Source organism: Haliotis rubra, unplaced genomic scaffold (genome assembly GCF_003918875.1).
Source record: "Haliotis rubra isolate DU_JTF1 unplaced genomic scaffold, ASM391887v1 Scf1139, whole genome shotgun sequence".
Lineage (NCBI taxonomy): Eukaryota > Metazoa > Mollusca > Gastropoda > Lepetellida > Haliotidae > Haliotis > Haliotis rubra.
Genome location: NW_025765047.1, coordinates 37,982 through 59,600, shown reverse-complemented (window position 1 = coordinate 59,600; position 21,619 = coordinate 37,982). Strand labels below are relative to the sequence as shown.

The following is a 21,619-nucleotide window of genomic DNA, read 5'->3' as shown; positions in this document are numbered from 1 at the left end:
TCCGTTTTATTCTAACCCCTTCAATTGACACCGTATGCAGAGTTCCATCCTTCTGTTCAGTCAGGATCTGTTGATTGATTCGAATATCAGTTTAGTCCAATTTACGACCTGTATGATTTGCCGCTCTGTTTCTACGTGCGGCAGAAAATACTATCAAAATCATGATGAAAATGTGGTTTAATATCAATACTTGACAAGATTAATACTGGTCATGATTAGACACAATCTTTATCCATAATGAGGGTGCAGTTCGTATCATGTGCAGTTCGTATTACAAGCAAGATCATCTTTCAAATAGTATCATGTTTAGAAATACCAGATGTAATTTGAGTGCCACGCTCCAACAACATGACAATAACAAAACATCACGATAAGTATTTAGCGAGTACACGTATATTTATTGAAATGATCCATTAATTTTACGCGAGTTCCCTTTAATCGGAAAATTGTAGGCGATGTTGAAAGAAGCTCGCATAAAACAATTTTCAAGAAGACTTAAAATGCCAGCTGACAAAATCAGAGAACTTATATAAATATTCATAACATATATGAATTATGTAAAGATTTGAAAATATTCAGGTACTAGTATTTATGCTCTCAGTGCTGCTTACTACAGATCTAATCATTCTGAGTATAATTTAAAGTATGTATCTGAAGATCTGAGACTAAATGCATCGTACGTAATTATGACAATGAAAACCATTATCATTATTGTTATTGAAATTACTTTTCGTCCATACATTCATGTCGTTATCAACATGTCATAACAGTAACATATCGTTACTGTAGATTCGCCGTACTCACTAACACATTTGCAATCCGGAAAATAACGATACAACTTTTAAATTCACCCATGAAAACAAACACTTGATTCTAAATCGTTCCAATTATTTCACCCACGTGATTGTTTTGCCCTGCGACGAACATACTAAAACAGAAATTATCCTCATTAACTATTTCCTGTCTGTACATTTAATAGTTCATTTATGAAAGGTCATGAGGTCATACAAAAACATGGCGGACGGAACCGAGTTGCGGAAATGGAACACTCGTCTCTCGCTCTAAAATGAAAGGATTCATTGTTCTGTGTTGCTGAGCTCAGTGAAAATCAACCCACTCGAACCGTATCTACTATTATGAATATTTCGTAGCCAGTATTCCACTATGAAGGCGTGGAAGGGAGCGTTAGTTGGGCTTCTTGGGTTGGTTATAGCGTCGATACTGTTTTTTGGATACTTTTGTTTTGATTCCAACTCGTGCGCTCTCACTCACCAAAGTGTTACGCCGGCGTATAGAACGGATCTTGATGCATTTCTAGCTGGAGCTTACAACAGACACAGTTTCCATGAGGAGGATGTTGTGCGAGATTTAGACGTGAATACCGAGGAAGATGTGTTTGTTTTCCTCCATATTCAGAAAACCGGTGGGACGACATTTGGTAAACATTTGGTTGACGATTTGATGTGGACCCGCCATGCTTCTGTTACAAGCGAAAAAAGAAGCATTGCGACTGTTTCACGAAGAACAGAAAGATCTGGCTATTTAGTCGATACTCAACGGGGTGGTCATGTGGCCTCCATCCCGACTGGACAGAGCTGACCGCTTGTGTTGATGCAATGATGAATAAGAAGGAAAAAATGAAACGCAGGAGAAGGTATTTTTCACCATTTTGGTCAATTTTACATATTTTATTTAAATGAATACTGAGAAATTTATGGATAGCAAGTTCTTGTGAGTGCTACGGAAACAAAATATAAAAAAAACAAAGTTGTTATTCATAAATTTGTCAGTAGATCTATTGTGCTTCCTAACTTCTAAAATGCCACTTAAAGAAGTTACAAGAATATTGAAACAAGCGAAATAGGGTAATCACATCTCATTTATGATGAGCCACTCCGTCATTTGAATTGTGAGTTCACCTCAGTGATGAGCTGTCATACCCGTAAAGATCCGGGTAAGAATTGAGCTTCAGCAACCCATGCTTGTCGTAAAACGTGATCGGGTGGTCAGGCTCTCTGACGTGGTTGACATGTCTTCGTATCCCAATTGCGTAGATTGATGCTTATGCTGTTCATCACTGGAATGTCTGGTCCAGACTCAATTATTTACAGACTGATGCCATATAGCTGGAATATTGCTGAGTGTGGCGTAAGTGAGGTTTTGTTATCGAAAGGAAGGGAATTCCAGAGAGGATGAGAATGATCTCTGACCGAAGGATTTGAGAATGATCTGGGGATGGTTAGTAGAAGTTGACCATTGGATCTAAGATTTTTGCTTGAAGTATATTTCTGGAGAAGTTCTTATATGCTGGTGCAACGTCATGGTAACAGCTGTATGGCTGAATTGAATGATATATGGAAACGTCCTAGAATTGACTCAGAATATAAGTCTGGGAAATAAGACTAGCCCATCCCAATGTCCTAATTCACCAGCCTTGCATTCTCAGGCAATATCCCCAAGGTATTTTTTTTAAAGTAAATGAGTCATTTTTCCCCGTGAAAAAGATTCACCACGCATCAGGCATTGACCAATAAACATATGGTGGAAGCCTTAAGTTAACACATCTGTAACCAAGGTAACGTAACCATGGTAACATGTGTAACAAGCACATAATAAGTAGTTAAGGGGTTAGTCTTTCTAACTGAACACAAACTCAGTTTGAAAATTTATGAAAGAATATTCAGAAAATTTCACGGTAAATATTTTATTTATAGATGTTTAAGGTTCAGTCTGCATCTTTAGATCCTGTTAACTTCATCAACTGCTGCCTCCTCCTCATCATCTGCTCATTGCAGCTGTTAAAATAATGAAGATGTCTAATTCCTAGCTGGCCCAGGTGGTTTGTTGGACTCTAGACATTCCAAGCGGGATGATAACATCTCAGATTATCACATTCACAAGGCTCCCTATAGTCACCAGTGCTTAATTAAGATAAACTGCATATTTGCATTAAATACATGAAATACAATGTCTCTGGAATGCAAATTTGGAAGAAATTGTTATTTTGTCCTAAATTGAGATTTCTTTCAAATATTTTTTAATTTTGTGGTCGGGCTAATTTAATGTTCAATTCTGAGATACTCAATGCAATAGTATATAACTATATATTGCAACCTCTTCCATTTTATTCATCTTGTTATCAGTGAATGCTGATAACTTAAACAAACTCATGAAAAAGTAACCAGTGAAGGTCCGGGTTAGAATATTGGTCTTCAGTAACCCATGCTTGTCGTAAGAGGCGACTAGCGGGAGCGGGTGGTCAGGCTCGCTGACTTGGTTGACACATGTCATCGGTTCCCAATTGCAGATCGATGCTCAGGCTGTTGATCACTGGATTGTCTGGTCCAGACTCGATTATTTACAGACCGCCGCCATATAGCTGGTATATTGCTTAGTGTACCGTAAAACTAAACTCACTCACTCACTCACTCACTCATAAAAAGTAGCGATTTGTTATATATGTACTGGCATAAGCTGGGAAAGTTTTAAAATTCCTTTTTGGAAATGTGTAATGCTAATAACAATTGCTGCCATCTTAGGTCCAATATAAATCCTGGGGTGTTGCAGGACAAACAACCTCAGCTCTACGATTGTCATAAGTTTATGTTATGGTATAGGAGTTACAATCACCTTAGCGCCAAGTTCGCTGTGTACAATGGCACCCTGATGAATCCAGATCTCCCAGCTAAGTTTGGATTGTTGGCGTACATGAAAGATTATACAAATTCAATGATATAACACTGGGCTCAATTGCCCAACATAGATTCCTTTGCTTGCGTATATATATTTCTTTTACCATGTTTGTTGATATTTCATTTCTGATGGAATGCAGGCATTTGATGTACATGTACTCTACTGCAGTGACATGCTTTTGTAACAAAGTGAGTGAGTGGGTTTGGTTTTCCGCCACTTTTAGCAATATTCCAGCAATATCACGGCGGTGAAAACAAGAAAGGGTTCATACATTGTGCCCATTTGGGGAATCAAACCCGAATCTTCAGCATAACGAGCGAACGCCTTAACCACAATGCTACCTCACCCCCCTTTTGTAACTAAGACATACATCACTGTTGTGAGCTTACACGACTAACGGGATCGGGTGGTCAGGCTCACTGACTTGGTTGACACATGTCATCGTATCCCATGCTCATGGTGTTGACCACTGGATTGTCTGGTCCAGACTTGATTATTTACAGACCGCCACCATATAGCTGGAATATTGCTGAGTGTGGCGTAAAACTTAACTCACTCACTCACTCATTATGTGACAAACATATTAAGCATATGCAAATTATAACCTTAATTTTGAAAAGAGCTGTTTTTTAGAAAGGTCAACTCATTGACATAAAATATACTGTTGACTGGACAGATGAGATGAGATATATATCACCAAAAGAAAGCTATTTCTTGGCATTGGCAAAAGAAAGTGTTCATATGAAATAGTCCCTTGAAAATGTATAAATGAAAAGAAAAATATAAGGAGAATTTTATGATTTAAAGCTAATATATGCATTGTAAGAAAGTAAATATGGAATATTATCTTAAATCTCTGAAATGATTAAGAAAAACAAATATGTTTGGCAGCACCGACAGTTCTGTTTACATTGTAAGCTAAGCGTTTTCCTGTCTGGCTAAAACCAGAATGTCTTTATCATTGCTTATAACAGAACTAATTGAGTTTGCAGGAATTTGTCTATGACTGACCAGATCCGCCGGAAATATCAGTAAAAATTTTGAATCAAAATCTTTCCCAATTTACTCTGATAATTGATATATTAATAACCAATCTTTTTCGGCTTGCACGGATTAAGAGACCAATGATAAAGCGAAATAGGATTGCTGGTTAGCTTTAGAGTAGTGCATTGAATGAATTTCATAAAATAACAAAAATCACAATGTTAAGAAAAATTATGGTTGTTTTTGGAATATGACTGGACCCATGAAGATCCAGGTTAGAATTGATCTTCAGTAACCCATGCTTGTAGGAGGCGACTAACAAGATCAGGTGGTCAGGCTCGCTGACTTGGTTGACACATGTCAACGTATCCCAATTGCATAGATTGATGCTAATGCTGTTGATCACTGGATTGTCTGGTCAAGACTTGATCATTTACAGACCATGTACACACAGCTGGAATATTGCTGAGTGCAGCATTAGATAACAAACTAACCAAACCAAACAGGTGTATCTTTAAATAGAAATTATTACAGATTATCTTTATAAAAAGTTGAGTAGCATACCAGGGCTCCAGATAAGGGCCGTATCGGCGTATGTACGGATAAAAATATGCACGATATGGTAGGAAATAATTTAGAAAACGTAGCAGAAACGCACCACAGCAATGATGTACGGTCTTAGAATCATTTACAGACGTATTTATCTGAAACATGATTGTTTTATTGTTTATTGACCTGTTTACACAAGACTAGCAATGCTGTGGTGCATATATGAAACGAAACACACGATTACTGATACTCCATTAAATTCCATTCAGTACTCTAAATGTACTCTTAAGGTTTTCCAGTACTCCTGTATTGAAAAAATAAGGAGTACGTACTCCTGATGTTGAAAAATTATCTGGAGACCTGCATACATTGCATTTATACCCCGAAACCAAACAAAAGGTTTTGCCTGACATATCTTTTGAAATCTTAGACATCTGTGAATGTTTCAACATGAACTGAAGTGACAGCAAGCGAAAACATGTTCCCAGAGATGGCAATACTGTACTGTCATCGTGCGAGTTATCAAGCAGGGTTTGACACTGAGGCACGACATTGTCTAGTAAATAGCTGGTCCGGTCTAATTTAGATTTAAAAAAAAAAAATCAGGTCTGGCTAGCCCGGCTGGTCATGTGGATATTTAATGAATGCTGTTTCAAATCATTGTATTTGTTTATTTTCATTTTAAAATCTTGCACAGTGTCATCTATTATAGTGAGTTATTATGCAGAGACTGTTATTAAGCTTATTTAATTGTAAAAAGACTATAAAAGCTACTATTTAATGATAAAAGTCAAGGTATACAGTATTCATAATGGTCATCAACAATTATCACATAGTTTTGTTTAACATAGCTTCTTCTAGTATGCACTGTTAACCTTCTGATAACAAAAATAACCTTGTTTTGTCTTCCAACAGTATGGTCAAGTTGACTTAAGACAGTTCTAGTAAATGTCTAGACCCACTAGTCCACTGGTCTTGTAGTAACAAATGTTAATGTTGAACCCTGTCAAGCACCGAACAGATTATGTTCACCCAATATAAACATGTAACACAAACTGCCTAATATGTCTCCTGCAATTGAGTGAGTGAGTGAGTTGGGTTTTGTGCCGCTTTTAGCAATATTCCAGCAATATCATGCAGGAGACACCAAAATGGGCTTCATACATTATGCCCATGTGGGGAATCAAACCCAGGCCTTCGGTGTGATGAGCAAACGCTTTAACCACTAGGCTACCCCACCACACCTGCGACTTCTGACCGCTGTCAACATAGTACTCATGAAATATACGTCAGAATCTGAGAATATCCTGTACACTCTGTGCCTTGTAGTTCTCAGTTCTTAGTCTTGAAGTTTTGATGGTACCTGCGTATTAACCGTGAAACAAGTAAACCCAATGCACCTAATGCAAGGCTAAAGTACTGCAGTTTCTGGGCCTCATTTTATGATATTTTATTATGGCAATTTATGGCAACTGTTGGGTCATTTTTTTTAACGAACTATTTTCATTTCAGATACTAGAAGTTAGTCGAATTTTGATACTTTTGTAACATGTTTTCATTATATTCATTGATTTGATAAAAAAAAAAGAGAGATTGGGTGAGAAAATAATCATAATAATAATAATAATAGGCCATTTATATAGCGCCTTTCCACGTCACAGGGATATGCTCAAAGCGCTTCCTGGAGTTTTTTATATCATGTTTCTTGTTGCTTTGGAGTTTCTGAACCTGTGGAATATCTAGATCTGCCTCATTGAGGGACATAGCTTTACAATAAGGGCTAGACGTGAAGGATCAAAACCGACTCCGAGGAGGTTTTGATCCAACTTATAAACGAACCAAAGACATACTTAAGATACCAGTATTTGTTTAATATTTGGGATTTATTGTCGAAATCAACTGGGATGCAACTGGCAACTAATACCTTGCCTTGTGCGCGTAATGCACATGCTCTGCACACGCTACCCGTGTCCTGCATGTGTCTTGTGAGGAACACATGGTTCATACTGACAAACAATCTTATTCTTCACAGCGATTCTTCGTAGCCTAGTGGATAAAACCGCCAAGCTAGTAAGCAAAGGGTTGGAGGTTCGAATCCAGGCATCGGAACATTATATTGGAAGTTTTCAATAATGTGATATTTTGCGATCGTATTCAAGACAAAGTTATGTCAATCTTCGAAACTTGTACAAGTTGAATAACTACTCAGAAAATCCCCGGGCATTCTGTAGGTCCCACAAATCTGAGTGTAGAGGTAAAAGGAGAACCTGGTGAGACAATAGTGACGTCACTGGAGGTTTATGAAGAAACGATGATACACGTACAGTCGAGCACCGTTGTCTTGATATTCATGGGATAAAGAAAAAATATCGAGTTATATGAAATTTGAGACATCTGACAAGGGCATATCATCAAATATCACTATGAAAGAAAACAAAACAAAAAGTAGATTTCATGTATATTTATTTGCATATACATTTTTACTCACGGGGAACACAATCTTGAAACAACTCAACAATCACATGCTAGTCACGTGATTACACAAAAACCCTCATTGCATATTCTCAGTATGTTTTGATTCGAAACTATAATCCGTTTTCAGTAGTGTTAGGTCATAACAGTGAGTACTTCCTAATTAATTTCTTCTTAATTAATCCTAATTAAATAACAAATAAGTGACACCCTCAACTCAATTAGCCCTAATTAGTTTACACTACCGCATCCCTTTGATTCATGCTGCTCCGTGTGTAAACGAGTGGAAACAACCGCAGTTCAGAAGGATACTTGCCCATGAAAGATATGTGAATATCGAGTTTCTTTGCAAGTATCGAGTTAAAGGGGTATTTTGCTTGTTTGGACCATGACATTATATCGAGATATCCGAAATATCGAGACATCCCTATCGAGTTAAAAGAGCTTGAATAATGATAAATTATGAAGAATTTTGCCGGGACCGAGATGTTACATCGAGACAACCGAGATATCAAGTTATCAAAGCTCGACACAACAGTGTTTGACTGTATATCATGCGGCATCTAAACCCATTGATGCAGCGTCTCAAACCAATGGTGCAACCCTTCTATATCAATAAAGGTCAGTTGGGCAGATATTTATATATGATCTGTCTTACACCAATGATGCGACCCATTTATAACAATTATAACGCGCTAGAGATCGGTAGGGCAGACCTTAATATATCATGCGGAGTCTTACACGATGATGCGGTCCGGCAGACCTTTTTATATAATATCACCTGCCAGAGTCTTATATCATTCGATGATGCAGCATCTCCGATCAGTGAACGCCAGATATCAATAATGACACGCCAGAGCTCACTAGGGCAGAGATTTATATATCATGCCACGTCTTACACCGAGATATCGAGTTATCAGAGTTCAACACAACGGTGCCCGACTGTGCCTGTATTATGGTTCACGGACTGTGAGACATACTAGTTAGACATGTGTGTGTGTTTGAAAGGTGACGAGTTGTCTGGTGGTGTAGTGGTTAGCATGCTGGCCTCTCACGCCAAAAGCCCTGGTTCGAATCCCAGTTGAGACACCAAAAATTTGTGACCTGGGTCTCATACTGTGTTTGTCCCTGGGCAAGGCACTTTGTCCACATTGCACTCAGTCCACCCAACTGTTTAAAATGGGTACCTGAGAAGCGGATGTACGGACCTATACGGTCACGTGAAGCGCTTAGTAGCGTCTTTAAAAGTGCAATTCCATCAGGGTAATGTAACGCCAGAAAACAGCATTGCGTTGGATCCTAGGTGCCAAAATTAGCATTATTATTATTATTAAACACAAGTGTTTTGTCTAAATGTTCAAAAAGTGATTTTCATTTATTCCTTAAGACTAACAGTTAGTCTCTGAAATGAACATATTTTACAGAAAAAAACGCTCATAGTAAAAAAGATAAAATATAATGAAAAGAAGCCCTGAAATTTCTTCATTTTCAGAAGCTGTGGAAATCTAGACTTGCCACATTTTCTAGACTTGTGTGGGCTTTCTTGGATATATTTGCTTCAGGGTCTGTATGACAGACTATTATTCCTTCTGTTATTTCTTTTTAGGTACCTGTACGTGACAATCCTTCGAAACCCGGTAAAGAGATTCCTGAGTGAATGGCTGCACGTTCGGCGTGGCGCAACATGGAAGACAGCCAAGTTGGCCTGCAACAACAGATCTGCCACATTGGAAGAGGTCCCATTCTGTTACGACACAGTTGACTGGAAAAACGTGTCAATAGAAGAGTTCATGAACTGTCCACATAACCTGGCCATAAATCGCCAGTCTCGAATGCTGGCAAATCTAACTCTTGTCAACTGTTATAACACAACCGGAATGTCAACAGACCAACGCAATGCCAAAATTTTAGAAAGTGCAAAAGAAAATCTGCGCAAACTGTCTTTTTTCGGCTTGACCGAGGTCCAGAATTTGACTCAGAAGTTGTTCGAAAATACCTTTGGATTAGAGTTTGCTGAGGATTTCGTCCAATGGACATCCACGAGGAGCAGCCAAAGTGGTCTTCCTAAGTCAGTTATTGATCGAATTATTGAATTAAATAAAAATGATATACTCTTGTACCAGTATGCAAAGGATTTGTTTTATCAACGTGTTACAGAAATGATGAAGGACCTCGATTCAAACTCTTCGGAAGAGGATTTGAAGAATCTGAAAAAAGAAGATTCTTTCGTGTTTTGATACAGATGAAGGAAAAGGGTTTGTTTATCAAAGAGTTGATGAAGTGTCGCTGCATCCTCATCGAGACTGGCAACTTCACTGACTGTTGTATTATTGTAACTTAATTTAAACATATGTTGTAGCTGTAGAGTCTCATTAGATCTGTATGTGAAGAAATATTGTGGTCTGTCACCCAAGACAGAATTTTGCTGTTATCAGAAACAAATTATGGACAGCAGTGAATAGTGATAACTTTGTTTTGGTTATGCTAATTTTCCAAAGCAGTGTTTGAAATGATGTCCAAATTTCAAGTGATCATATGATAAAGCCCACACTGAAAGGAGATGATTGAGGAAGTACTGTAGCTTTTACTCAGTAAGATGAAAGTTGTGTTTCTTGGTTTGGAGTATTTACTCCTTTTGGAAGCTTCAGAATATTAGTCCTTGAGCAGGCACTACCAAAAGTTGATACTTATGACAATTTTAAATATAGTATGACGGTTTGTAAAAAGTTAAAAGTTAAAATTTATATATAGTCCACACAACATAATATATTTTGCTTCTCAGAATGAATCCTTGGATGTCTGCCAACTGTAAATTATGCTTTTAAACCATAAACATTTTTTAAAATGAAAAATGAGGACTGGAGTATTAAAAACTGTTTACATGGCAACATATTCAGAATATCTAAACAGGGAGATTGTTATAATTTTCGCAGACTTTGAACTGGGATTTTTTAATATTTTTTTAAGACCAGTAAATGAAGAGACGTTAAGAGTTATGATATGTTATATATGATTAATGTGTAAAGATAATATTTTACACATGATGAAATGATTGCTTATCACAGCTGCCAGATGGGATCGTAATATTGATGGAAAGGGAAGTAACTCTAGTCATATGTCTAGTGACTGTCAGATAACTGTTTTGGATCATATCCGATATCATCTTGTATCATTACTCATTGAAAACTCTGGACGGTGGGGTAGCCCAGTGGTTAAAGTGTCCACTCGTCACGCCTAAGCCCGGGGTTCAATTCCCCACATGGGCACAGTGTGTGAAGCCCATTTCTGGTGTCCCCTACCACGATGTCACTGGAATATTGCTAAAAGCAGAGTAAAGCTAAACTCACTCACTCACTCATTGAAAAATCTAGATATCAGATTGGCTGTTCGCCATAATGACATTTGACACACTTTTTGGGATATTGTGATATATTGATGGATATCATTGTTTTATCAGTTAATTGATCCAGTTTGAGTTACAGAAAGTCAGATTGCAGCCACAGGATAGATCTAAGTGATAGACACAGATATGTTGGTGTACAGGGTTTTACGATTAGAACATTCTTTTACACCTTTTACGTTCAGTCTTTATTGGCCTGTTCAGCTCGTTAATCTTATATAACCTGATACTGGCTTATGTAGCTTATCTGCACATCAGGGACGGTGGGGTAGCCTTGTGGTTAAAGTGTTTGCTTGTCATGCCGAAGACTCGGGTTCGAGTCCCCACATGGGTACAATGTGTGGAGCCCATTTCTGGTGTTCCCTGCCGTGATATTGCTGGAATATTACTAAAAGCGATATAAAACTAAACTCACTCACTCACTCATCTGCCCATACAAGAAACTTTGAACTGGGGTGGCAGGTATTAAAATGTTGGTAATTCATGATAATGTTGGGGCGGTGGGGTAGCCTAGTGGTTAAAGCGTTGGCTCGTCACGCCGAAGACCCGGGTTCGAATCCCCACTTGGGTACAATGTGTGAAGCCCATTTCTGGTGTCCCCCGTCGTGATGTTGCTGGAATATTGCTTAAAGCGGCGTAAAACCAAACTCAGTCAGTCAATCAGTCATGATAATGTTTGAGACATTCCAGAGGAACAGCAAGTGGGTGTTTTTAAACAGTAGACATATTAAACATTATTATTTTTATATTTTTTTGTGTAAATGTAAACTTTTTCAAATTATAATATCTGATTATAGGATTAAACTTCAAGGAATTCAATAATATCAGGGTACTGAAAAATAAGTTTAAATGGTTCAGTTAATGGTTTAATCAACCTGAATCATTTGTCTCAGTATCAGCTGATGTTTGGTTGAGTGCACAGTTAATTATTTTTTGTTTTAACAATGGCAAGATAATGTTCTTAAATATTTCATGTTTCTATTATTGTGCGAAAAGGATTTTGAGAAATGATAAAGGACCATTAATACTCTTGGTTTGATCAAGGAGTAATTTGTTGATAACTAGCAGGGTTTGGTTTGGTTTGCGGTTATGGTTATGTCTGATTAAGTGACGCCAAAATGGGAGCCATGATATGTTGTCTATTAATATACTCTTGCAAGGGTCATTGTGGAGGTTGAAGTTTTGTTTAATTTTAAATAGAAAAATGATCTGTTCCTTAAATGCTGGTTGAAAATATTTTTTGGTCAGTTTTTTTAAAAAGAACATCCTTTTGATTAGATGACTGGACATGCTGGAATTTCTGCATAGTAATTTGTTATAGGTCACACAAAATTTGGCAGCTCCTGTCAGTCAAACATATTTTTGTTTTTAGGCACTGAGGATTTATGTATTTTCTTCCTGATAAAAATCAAAAATCCCAACTACCTCTCATGAAATCAAAGTTGACAAAATCGTTACTATGAGGGCCCAGATAGTTTTCTCAGGTTAAATGACATATATGATGTACATGATATGTGGGACCCAGTATCAAATTGTTCTCGCTTAGCGTTTTGCTATATGGAGTGGCCTCCCTTGACCATGCAAGAATCTGCTGATCCCAGAATGTAATCCTTATCCTGTCAGTTGTTGGTTTTGGATTGGTATTGCTTGACAAGGATTAAGATGAGTTAATATGATAAGAATTGTGTTGAATATTTTGCAGTTTCTTATTCTTATGATGATGAAATAGCCCAGCCTACTCTATTTACTCACTCCATTTTGATATTTCTCCGTATTTTCAAAAGTGTAAGGGTCATTTTGTGATAGAAATCATGTAACTGTGTACAAAAGATGATGGTGTCATCTGTGTGATGTTGCAAAATACTCCTGCAAGAATTACCTCCCTTGATTTTCAAGGATTACCTCCCTTTGATGCAGAAACTGCAGGCGGCTTGCAAGTCATACTCTACAGATCTGGAATGAGATACATGTGTCATTCTGATGTATCAGTAACCATGGTAACATTCTTTGGGAGAGTATGGAGAAGGGACAACCAATATTGGATGATATGATATCAATATAGAGTATTGTAAGAGGTCTTAGTGTGATGTAACAATTGAGTATGTCACATCGTTGGGTTTGATATTAGAAATTTACTGGCTAGTGAACACTTACCGCCATAGTTTAGCAGTATTTACAAAATTACTCTGCTATTCATTAAATGAATGAAACAGAATTAATTATGATACTTAACTAGCCATTCACTGATGTGTCCAGCCAGTTCACTGCCGCCGATCATGTTTCATATAACGTGGTGGAAGGGAATCATGGCAGTACAAATAGATGTTTTCTCACAATTAACTGCAACAGTTATCGCCATTCAGAATTTCTCATGCCATTCATGAGATAATATATATACTAGCCACATAAAGAAACTCTGCATTGTCAAAATATTATCCCAGTTGATAAGTACGATAACAATGTCAAAGGTACATATATGATTTAATGGAGGGATCGTGAGACCATAACAAGTCGGGCGAATTCAATTGAAAAGTCAATCACAATGACGTCACGAGTCCACAAGCGGGACAGGGGTCAAACGACCATGTCACAAGCTCAATAACGGGTATGTCCACCATCGGCATTTAGAACAGAAGTGCATCGATGACGCATAGAGCCTATCAAACGTGCAAGGAAGGCTTGTGGGATGTCACGCCAGATTCTCTCAAGTTCTGTTGCAAGGTCAAGGACGTTATCTGGCAGATGAGGAAGGCGGCGTAGACGTCGATCCATCTCGTCCCAAACATGCTCTGTCGGTGAGAGATCCGGTCAATTTGCAGGCCAAGGCAGTAAGTCAACGTTGTGGTGTTGCAAGAAATCCATAGCAACCCTTGCCGTGATGAGGGCGGCATTGTCCTGTTGGAATGTTAACCCAGGACCATGACGTTGCAGAAAAGGAATTGCCACAGGTCGAAGAATCTGATCCCTGTAGCCCACACCCAGTTAAGTTGCCCTGAACAATCACCAAAGGAGTTCTTTGGCGTGCTGTTATTCCACCCCAAATCATCACGGAACCACCACCAAAGCGATTCCTCTCCAAGACACAGGCCTGTGCATAACGTTCTCCCACGCGTCTATAGGCACGATGACATCCATCACTATGGGAAATGTTAAACCTGGACTCATCTGTAAAACAACATTTCTCCACCAAAACAAGGGTCTGCGGACATGATTTCGGCACCACATTCGGCGAGCTTGTCGATGACGTTGTCAGGATAGGCCGTATGGCGGGACGTCGTGGTCTGATCCCGTGATGACGTAAACGTTGTCGAACTGTGTTGGGTTGAATAGGGCGAAGTCCTGGGATGGTTCGGGTCTCACCAGTGCAGAAATGGTGTTCCGGTGGCAGTGGAAATGTGCAGCCACTTGTCGTTGAGACATTCCCCCACCGACCATCCCAATGGCCTCATGACGTTGTGCAGACGTGAGCCTTGGCATGCTATGAGTTTCAATAGCCGTTTAAGTTTTGAACGATCGCAAGGGCAGGGGTTGAGCTTTCCAATGTGACAGTATTGTGTGGCATTCATTTGCTCTGTTTCTCTTTCCCGGAATGCACGTGCAACAACGTATTGCACGTCTCAAGGACGAACCCACTGACGTCACGGAACGTGGTACGTGCACGCATGTTGGATACATGTCACTTATCTCTGAGTTTAAATCCTTATGTGTCTACACAGGTTTGATAAATTTAGATTTTAAATTTTTGTAGGCACAGTTTCTGTATGTGCCTAGTATATATTTATATCATACATTAACTTCGAATAATTGATTGTGTGACTATTTGAGTGTTTCATTTACAGTAGATTGATAGGGAATGAAACAATTAATGACTTGTTAACTTGAACTTGCTATTATATAGGTTGTGGGACATCCACCCAACTAAGTTAAACATTTTTTATGGGGTTCACAACTTTTATGTTTAATTTTTATCTTATGTTACTTATCGTGAAGAATTTTCTTTTGCTGCCCTTTATTGTTGTCAAATACTGTGAGAAAAAATATCATAATTGCAATTGACCGGAACTGTGCACGTGTGATACTGATGTATTGGCGATAACTGTTCTCTAGCCAGTAGTGATTCATGTTCTAAAAGCAAGAGAAGCAGTGACTCTAAGATTAATTATCCAGCCTCCACTAGCTTACATCATAAGTCCACATATGATTGAAGATTTGTCTGAAGGAGCCTGTTGCTTTAAGAATGATGGTTTATTCAATGAATATTTCTTACTTACCGGAAACATATATCGCCATCAAAATACCACCCCACCTATGAGACAACCCCACCGGAGATTCTCACAATCAATGCAAAAACATATACCGATCTTTTTCCATAATACAGAGGAAAGAACATTTGTAAACATTTCTTTTTGAAAAATATGTTAGTCTTTGGGATTTATTGTCATGACTTATCAAATTTCGAGAAGAGAATTACTTTTTGTAATGATTTTTTCAGAAAGTATTTGATCTCTGGATAATGCTTTTCTGTCTTTCTGATTTGAATCCGAATACCTCTTTTGGAATTTGGTATGCTTTGTAAGATCCTCTATAGGATGCTTTGTAAGATCCTCTATAGGATGCTTTGAACGACCTCCTTTCATACTACCAAACTCTATGTACCAAAACCTTCCACCATAGATGTCCATATCTTATGGATTATAGTTTTACTATTGTTGTACATCTTTGAACTGGTCACAACTAGCAGCTGGATGTGGATATCATTGCTGGGTATTGATGTATATGTAGATGGAAGGATGTTTGACATGTTTTGTCAGATTGTACAGAGGATTTGTGAATGCCACAGGGCTTGAAGCACTGTCACTGAGCATGAAGAAACTGGGACTATATTTTAGTCAGCTAGAGTTTTGTTGATCATATTTGTATATACTTTGAACAGACATTTTATAGAACTGAAAATGTATTGTCGGTTTACATTTATCAATGGATGAGATTGTTACCTGAGCATTTCGTTTGGTTTGCTTCAGTGGTTAAAGCATTTGGCCACAATAAATGCATGTTTCAAGTCAAAACCTGTCTGTATGTAGTGCCCTGATCTCTCTGTATAATCGTATTAAAGAAAGGTGTGCATAGAACACGAGAACATAGACATGTAGTAGAAGATGTAATATTTCCATAGGGGACAGAACACATGGTGTGAGATAGGGTGGTTGATGGGATGGTCGATGGTGAGATGGGATAGTCGATGGTGAGATTTTGGATGGTTGATGGTGAGGTATGGGGTGGTCGATGGTGAGATTTGGATGGTGAGGTGGAGTGGTTGATGGTGTGAGATGTGATCGTCAGTGGTAAGATTTGGGAGTGTAGATGGAATGGTGAGATGGGATGGTCAATGGTGAGATTTGGGATGGTGAGATAGGATGGTTGATGGTGTGATGATGGCATGGTATTAGACGGTAATTTGTCTGAGAAAGGGTGGTCAATGGTGAAATATTGGCTGGGCGAAGGTGAGATTTGGGATCATGAGATGAGAGGGTCGGAGTTGAGAGGGGGTGGTCGATGGTGAGATGGGATGGTCGAAGTTTAGAGGGGATGGTTGATGGTGAGATGGGCTTGCCAATAGTGAGATGGGATGGTGAAATTGGTCAAAAGTTGAAGGTGTGAGATTGGGTTTTTCGATGGTGAGATAGACAGTGATGAAATGTGATAATTAGTTTATTATAACTTGAGCTGGTCTGACCATAAAAGGTATTATTCCTAAAATGGATATTGAATCAACATTAGTTTCATTCTCACAAATGAAATTTTGAAAATATTTATCTTACTGGCAGATCCGATAAGAATGAATGACCATCATATTTGTGTAGTAATATGGGTGTTAAATATCCAAATTCCTTTAAATCATTTCATTGCCTCACTTCAAATATACTGCGATTGTAAAGTGTATTTAGCAACCACCTACATCATGAACAAGTTGGTAAATGAAGGAAACGGGAATATATTTTCTTATTTATATATTTTTTATTTATTATGTTTTTGTTTTTTTTATTAAGGACATTCTACAAGCCTCAATGTATAAGATGTGCTTCCTGCCTGTGGCTGTTATTCAGCTTGATATTGACTGAGGCATTTGCTAGACTTCGTACTGGGGCGGTGGGGTAGCCTAGTGGTTACAGCTTTCGCTTGTCATGCTGTAGATCTGGCTTCTTTTCCCCACATGGGTACAATGTGTGAAGCCTGTTTCTGGTGTCCCCCACAGTGATATTGCTGGAATATTGCTAAAAGCAGCATAGAACAAACTCACTCACTCATGTGTATTGGAGTTTAAATGTATGTCATAGGGACACAATGGCCTCTAGGAATGGCTAGTATGTGAATGGTTTGTCTTACATGACAGTATTTCTCCAGTGCATCATGCCTGTCGTATCTTGCATGAATTGGAGCTAGAATGTGTATTGGAGGGCCAAAATGGCCGCTGTGAATGGATAGTACTTGAATAGGCGTTTCTTCATGACATAAATACCCCTGTGCATCATGCTGGTCATATTCCACTTGAGCTTGAATGTGTATTGGAGGGCCACAATGGCCTCCAGGAATGGATAGCACTAGTTCAGGTTGTCTGACAGTATTTCTACAGTGCATCATGTTTGTCAAATATCATTTACATTGGAGTCTGAATGTTAATCAGGTGGCCACAATGGCCTCAAGGAATGGATAGCACTAGTTTGGGTTGTCATCAGTATTTGTCCAGTGCATCATGCTTGTCAAATATTATGTACATTGGAGTCTGAATGTTAATCAGGTGGCCACAATGGCCTCTATGAATGGATCATGAAGCCATCGGTTAGGATGACACAAAATCCGCCAGGTTCTAAAAAAGAAGAATGTCCGGTTCTTTAACTTTGCTGTTCAAGCAAGGTATTGTTAAAGACATTATCCAACAAGTGAGAGGTTTCTTTTGTGTTCATTTTGAAGATATTTTGGATATTTATTGACTGTGTTTGTAGGATCTCATTCTGATATGGAAGTATCCATACTTGTTCACAGTAAGACAGTATGAGAATCATGATAATTTATATTGATGTTGCTGCCAATGACAGATCTTCCAGTAGAGTAATTGTTCGCAATGTAAATATTGCTTCCAAACTATAATATGCTACTGTGATTTTTTAATTATTATGGCTTTTACTTTTGTCTGTATTTGTAATTAATGCTAGGCGCACAATGTATAGTATATCGCACCAGTGATATAGATCAGAAAATGATGTTGCATTTTCAAACTTATATGACAGGGTGGTGACACATCATGACCAAATGAATCCTTATATCGCCTCACTAATCACGATCTAGGTCACATTTGACAATCATCCTTTCCCTTGTTTCCAAACATTTACCCTTAATATTTGTTGTCAAATATGAGAATGACAAGGAAGTGCTGTAAGTCTGGATGTGGCACAGTTTGCAATGTTTTGATGTTCTGCCCTTTGTGTGCCAGGATCTGCTGATCATTGTTTTCAGCCCTGATTCTACCTGATCGTTGCTATATAAGCACTGTCATTGTGCATATTGTTGTCCTCTGGTTTCATTTAAGTGGTGTCCCCAACCATATTTCTTGAATTATTGCTAAAAGCAGTGTAAAACCATACTCACTCACTAAAGTGGTACATGTTTTTTATATGCATCTGTCTCATCTTAATGATGACTGACCATGATATATCAGAAATACTTCACATCTCACTCCCTGATAACATGGAATTGTTTCCCTTTGTCTTACAAAATGGTCAAATGGCTTTAATACTGACTAGCACTGAAGCAAAATAATTTTAGCCTAATTACAACTGATCAATTGAGGAAATACATGTATGTGGAAATTCTTCTCACTGCTAACTGAAATTTGTTTGTATTCATCATTTCCATGAGTGTCAGAAAACTTTTGTTGGGTTGATCCCCATCCTGGATTCAAACCCACACCCTGAGAGTCAGGCATCTAATCACCAGCACACAAAGTCAGCCGTCTAACCCACTCAGCCACCGCAGCTTCCACCCAACAGAAGAACTAGAATCTGTACTTTACTGAGAAAGTGTAATCCAAATATATAAATGTGTCACACAACATTGCAGCTCAGTATAAAAATAATTTTTTATCAAAAAATGAATTCAGGTTCTTGTTAATGATAAGACAACCAAGACCCCATTCCACAAACCATGTTAGAGCTAGATCATTATGGTGCTGAGATGACCATCACAATCATCTCAGCACTAAGATTTTTTGGTGGAATGGAGCTGAATTAACTGAGAATGTGTACTCTTCATTGCCTTAATGTTAGCATCACTTTTTTATTATTTGATATATTCTTCATAAAATCATGATTCAAAAGGTATTATTATTGTATATATACTCAGCATCATTATTAAAGGGTCACAACAACAATTACAGATTAGGCCAGACCAATTTTATTGCTTGTTTTACGGATTTTTGTCCTCAGAAAACCTAAAGGCAGGAGGGAATAAATTGAAAATAAAAATCGCCAGTCAAAGTAATATTCCTTTTAAATACTAAAAATATTTTATTTTTGCCAATTTATGAAGTGTATATGGGCCAAAAAACAATCAAAAAACTTTTTTTTTCTAAATTTACCTTTTTGGCCAATAAAAACATGAGGATTTTATTTTTTGAGCGGGGAAAATTCATTTTTATTTTTTTTCGTATTCTTGAAAAAATACGACCGGCGGATCCGTAAAACAAGAAATAAAATTGGTCTGGCCTTATGATATTTGAAAAAACGTAACATTTTCAACTTCCAGTAGTGTAGTACTGTTACCTCTGGTCGGAACCATTTTATGTCTACATTGACCGTTTTATGTCAGGTGTTTTTTGAATGACATTGTCTTGCCTCAAACATTGGTTGTGTCTTGGCGTGTGTTATGTGTAGCTTTCAATCAAGTTCAATCTTGCACTTTCCATTCTTTGTAAAAATTAGTTTTCCCAGTTTCATATAAGCATCCGCTCAGACTGACATAGGCACAAACGTGTTCTTCACCTGTTAATAGGTGATGGGGTAGCCTAAGGGTTAAAGCATTTGTTTTTCACGCTGAAGACCCGGGTTCGATAACCCACATGGTTACAATGTGTGAAGCCCATTTGTGGTGCACCTGCCATGATATTGCTGGAATATTGCTAAAAGCGGTGTTAACACTCAGCTCGCTCACCTGTTAATCACATTGCCAGCATACTCAGACTTGCTGGCGCTTGCTACCTAAATTCCTCTTGACACCAAGGTGACCCCTTAATAATGGTGCTGAAAATGAAAATGGTTTAAATTTGCACCAAAATATTTTTCATGTTCTGATGTAACTAGAAGCTTGATATATATACATACAACCATATGCATTTATTTACACAATATGTACCAAATTTGATGTATCTGGTGTCCTTTCTTGCCTGCATGTTGGACAAAATGTAACAGTCCTGTATCAGGACCCCTGTCAAGTATTTTTTCAAATGGACCACAAACATGTATCATAGACATCTTAAAACGAACTTGCATCATTTAATAAATACAGGGATGAGAAATTTCCACGGATCGGCGCTGGGATCATTGTATCTGGCATGGGAACCTACAACCCCCAACAACCCGTATTATTTTCCTCTTTTTTCTCGCATCCCATTCTCATCCCTGTAAATAGTGCAGGATGTTTTGTTTACTTCAGGATCTGAAAGCCAAAATTTTAAGTGCGGAATGAACTTGATTTATTAAAACATTGCTTTTTGCTTCCTAGTCAGTAATAAAAATGAAATGAAAGAAATATGTGTTCTACAATTCTGTGCTCTTTTCTCAACTTTTCACCCATATTATGAGATAATATGTTTTTTTCAATGATTGACCAAGTTATTTAATGAGATGAGAAACCTGCATGGCATGCTTGATGCTTTAACAAGCTTTTCAGTATCCCCAGAAAAGTACTGGGGTTTGCTATTACTGTGTGAAATGCTTGAATCTGACTGCCTTCTACAAGGTCCATAAGTATGAGGCAAGGTCTTGGTGAAATCCTACAACTTTATCATGTACTGATTTTAAATTTTCTATGTTTATGTTAATTAGCTGATGATGATGCTACAACATATTTTCTTCTGAATAATGTTTGAATTCATACATTTACTAAAACAGAAAAAAATGTAAGTATTTGAAAAAGAGTATTAGTGACATGAATTGATTGACAATCTTTTCAGTCCGATGTAAAAAAAATATTTCTTTGCACCAACCTGGCCAATCCTTTCAGTGCAAAAATGTTTCAGGTAAAATTTTGGATAGGTCTCTTAATATATTTTTAAGCAAATTCATTCATCTGACTATAATGTAATGGATATGAAGTATGTATTAATTACGCCTGTATTGAAATATTTAGAGCAAATGTTGCATCACTTTCACCTGGTAATTGATCAGTACATGACAATGGCTATGCTAGTCTACATTAAGTACCTGGGTTTTGTTTGGCTAAGTGTAACAGTGCCATTACTTAGTATCA

The 21,619-nt window shown here is 37.9% G+C and overlaps 1 protein-coding gene and 1 long non-coding RNA gene across 3 annotated transcripts; one reads left to right on the top strand and one right to left on the bottom strand.

Annotated features, from left to right (window-relative positions):
- Positions 1-1,356: 1,356 nt before the first annotated feature.
- On the top strand, positions 1,357-10,078 carry LOC124292572 (heparan-sulfate 6-O-sulfotransferase 1-A-like). Its single transcript, XM_046686309.1, has 2 exons — positions 1,357-1,654; positions 9,305-10,078. Exons 1-2 carry the CDS (start codon positions 1,617-1,619, stop codon positions 9,933-9,935), a joined length of 669 nt encoding a protein of 222 aa, XP_046542265.1. The 5' UTR covers positions 1,357-1,616; the 3' UTR covers positions 9,936-10,078.
- On the bottom strand, positions 9,816-20,393 carry LOC124252654. 2 transcript variants are annotated; one of them, XR_006891995.1, is made up of 3 exons: positions 20,303-20,393; positions 12,978-13,051; positions 9,816-9,905 (listed from the first exon to the last, which is right to left on the bottom strand). It is a non-coding gene; the product is annotated as an uncharacterized LOC124252654 (long non-coding RNA). The 2 variants fall into 2 exon arrangements; XR_006891996.1 differs by lacking the exon at positions 20,303-20,393 and adding an exon at positions 15,370-15,602.
- Positions 20,394-21,619: the final 1,226 nt, after the last annotated feature.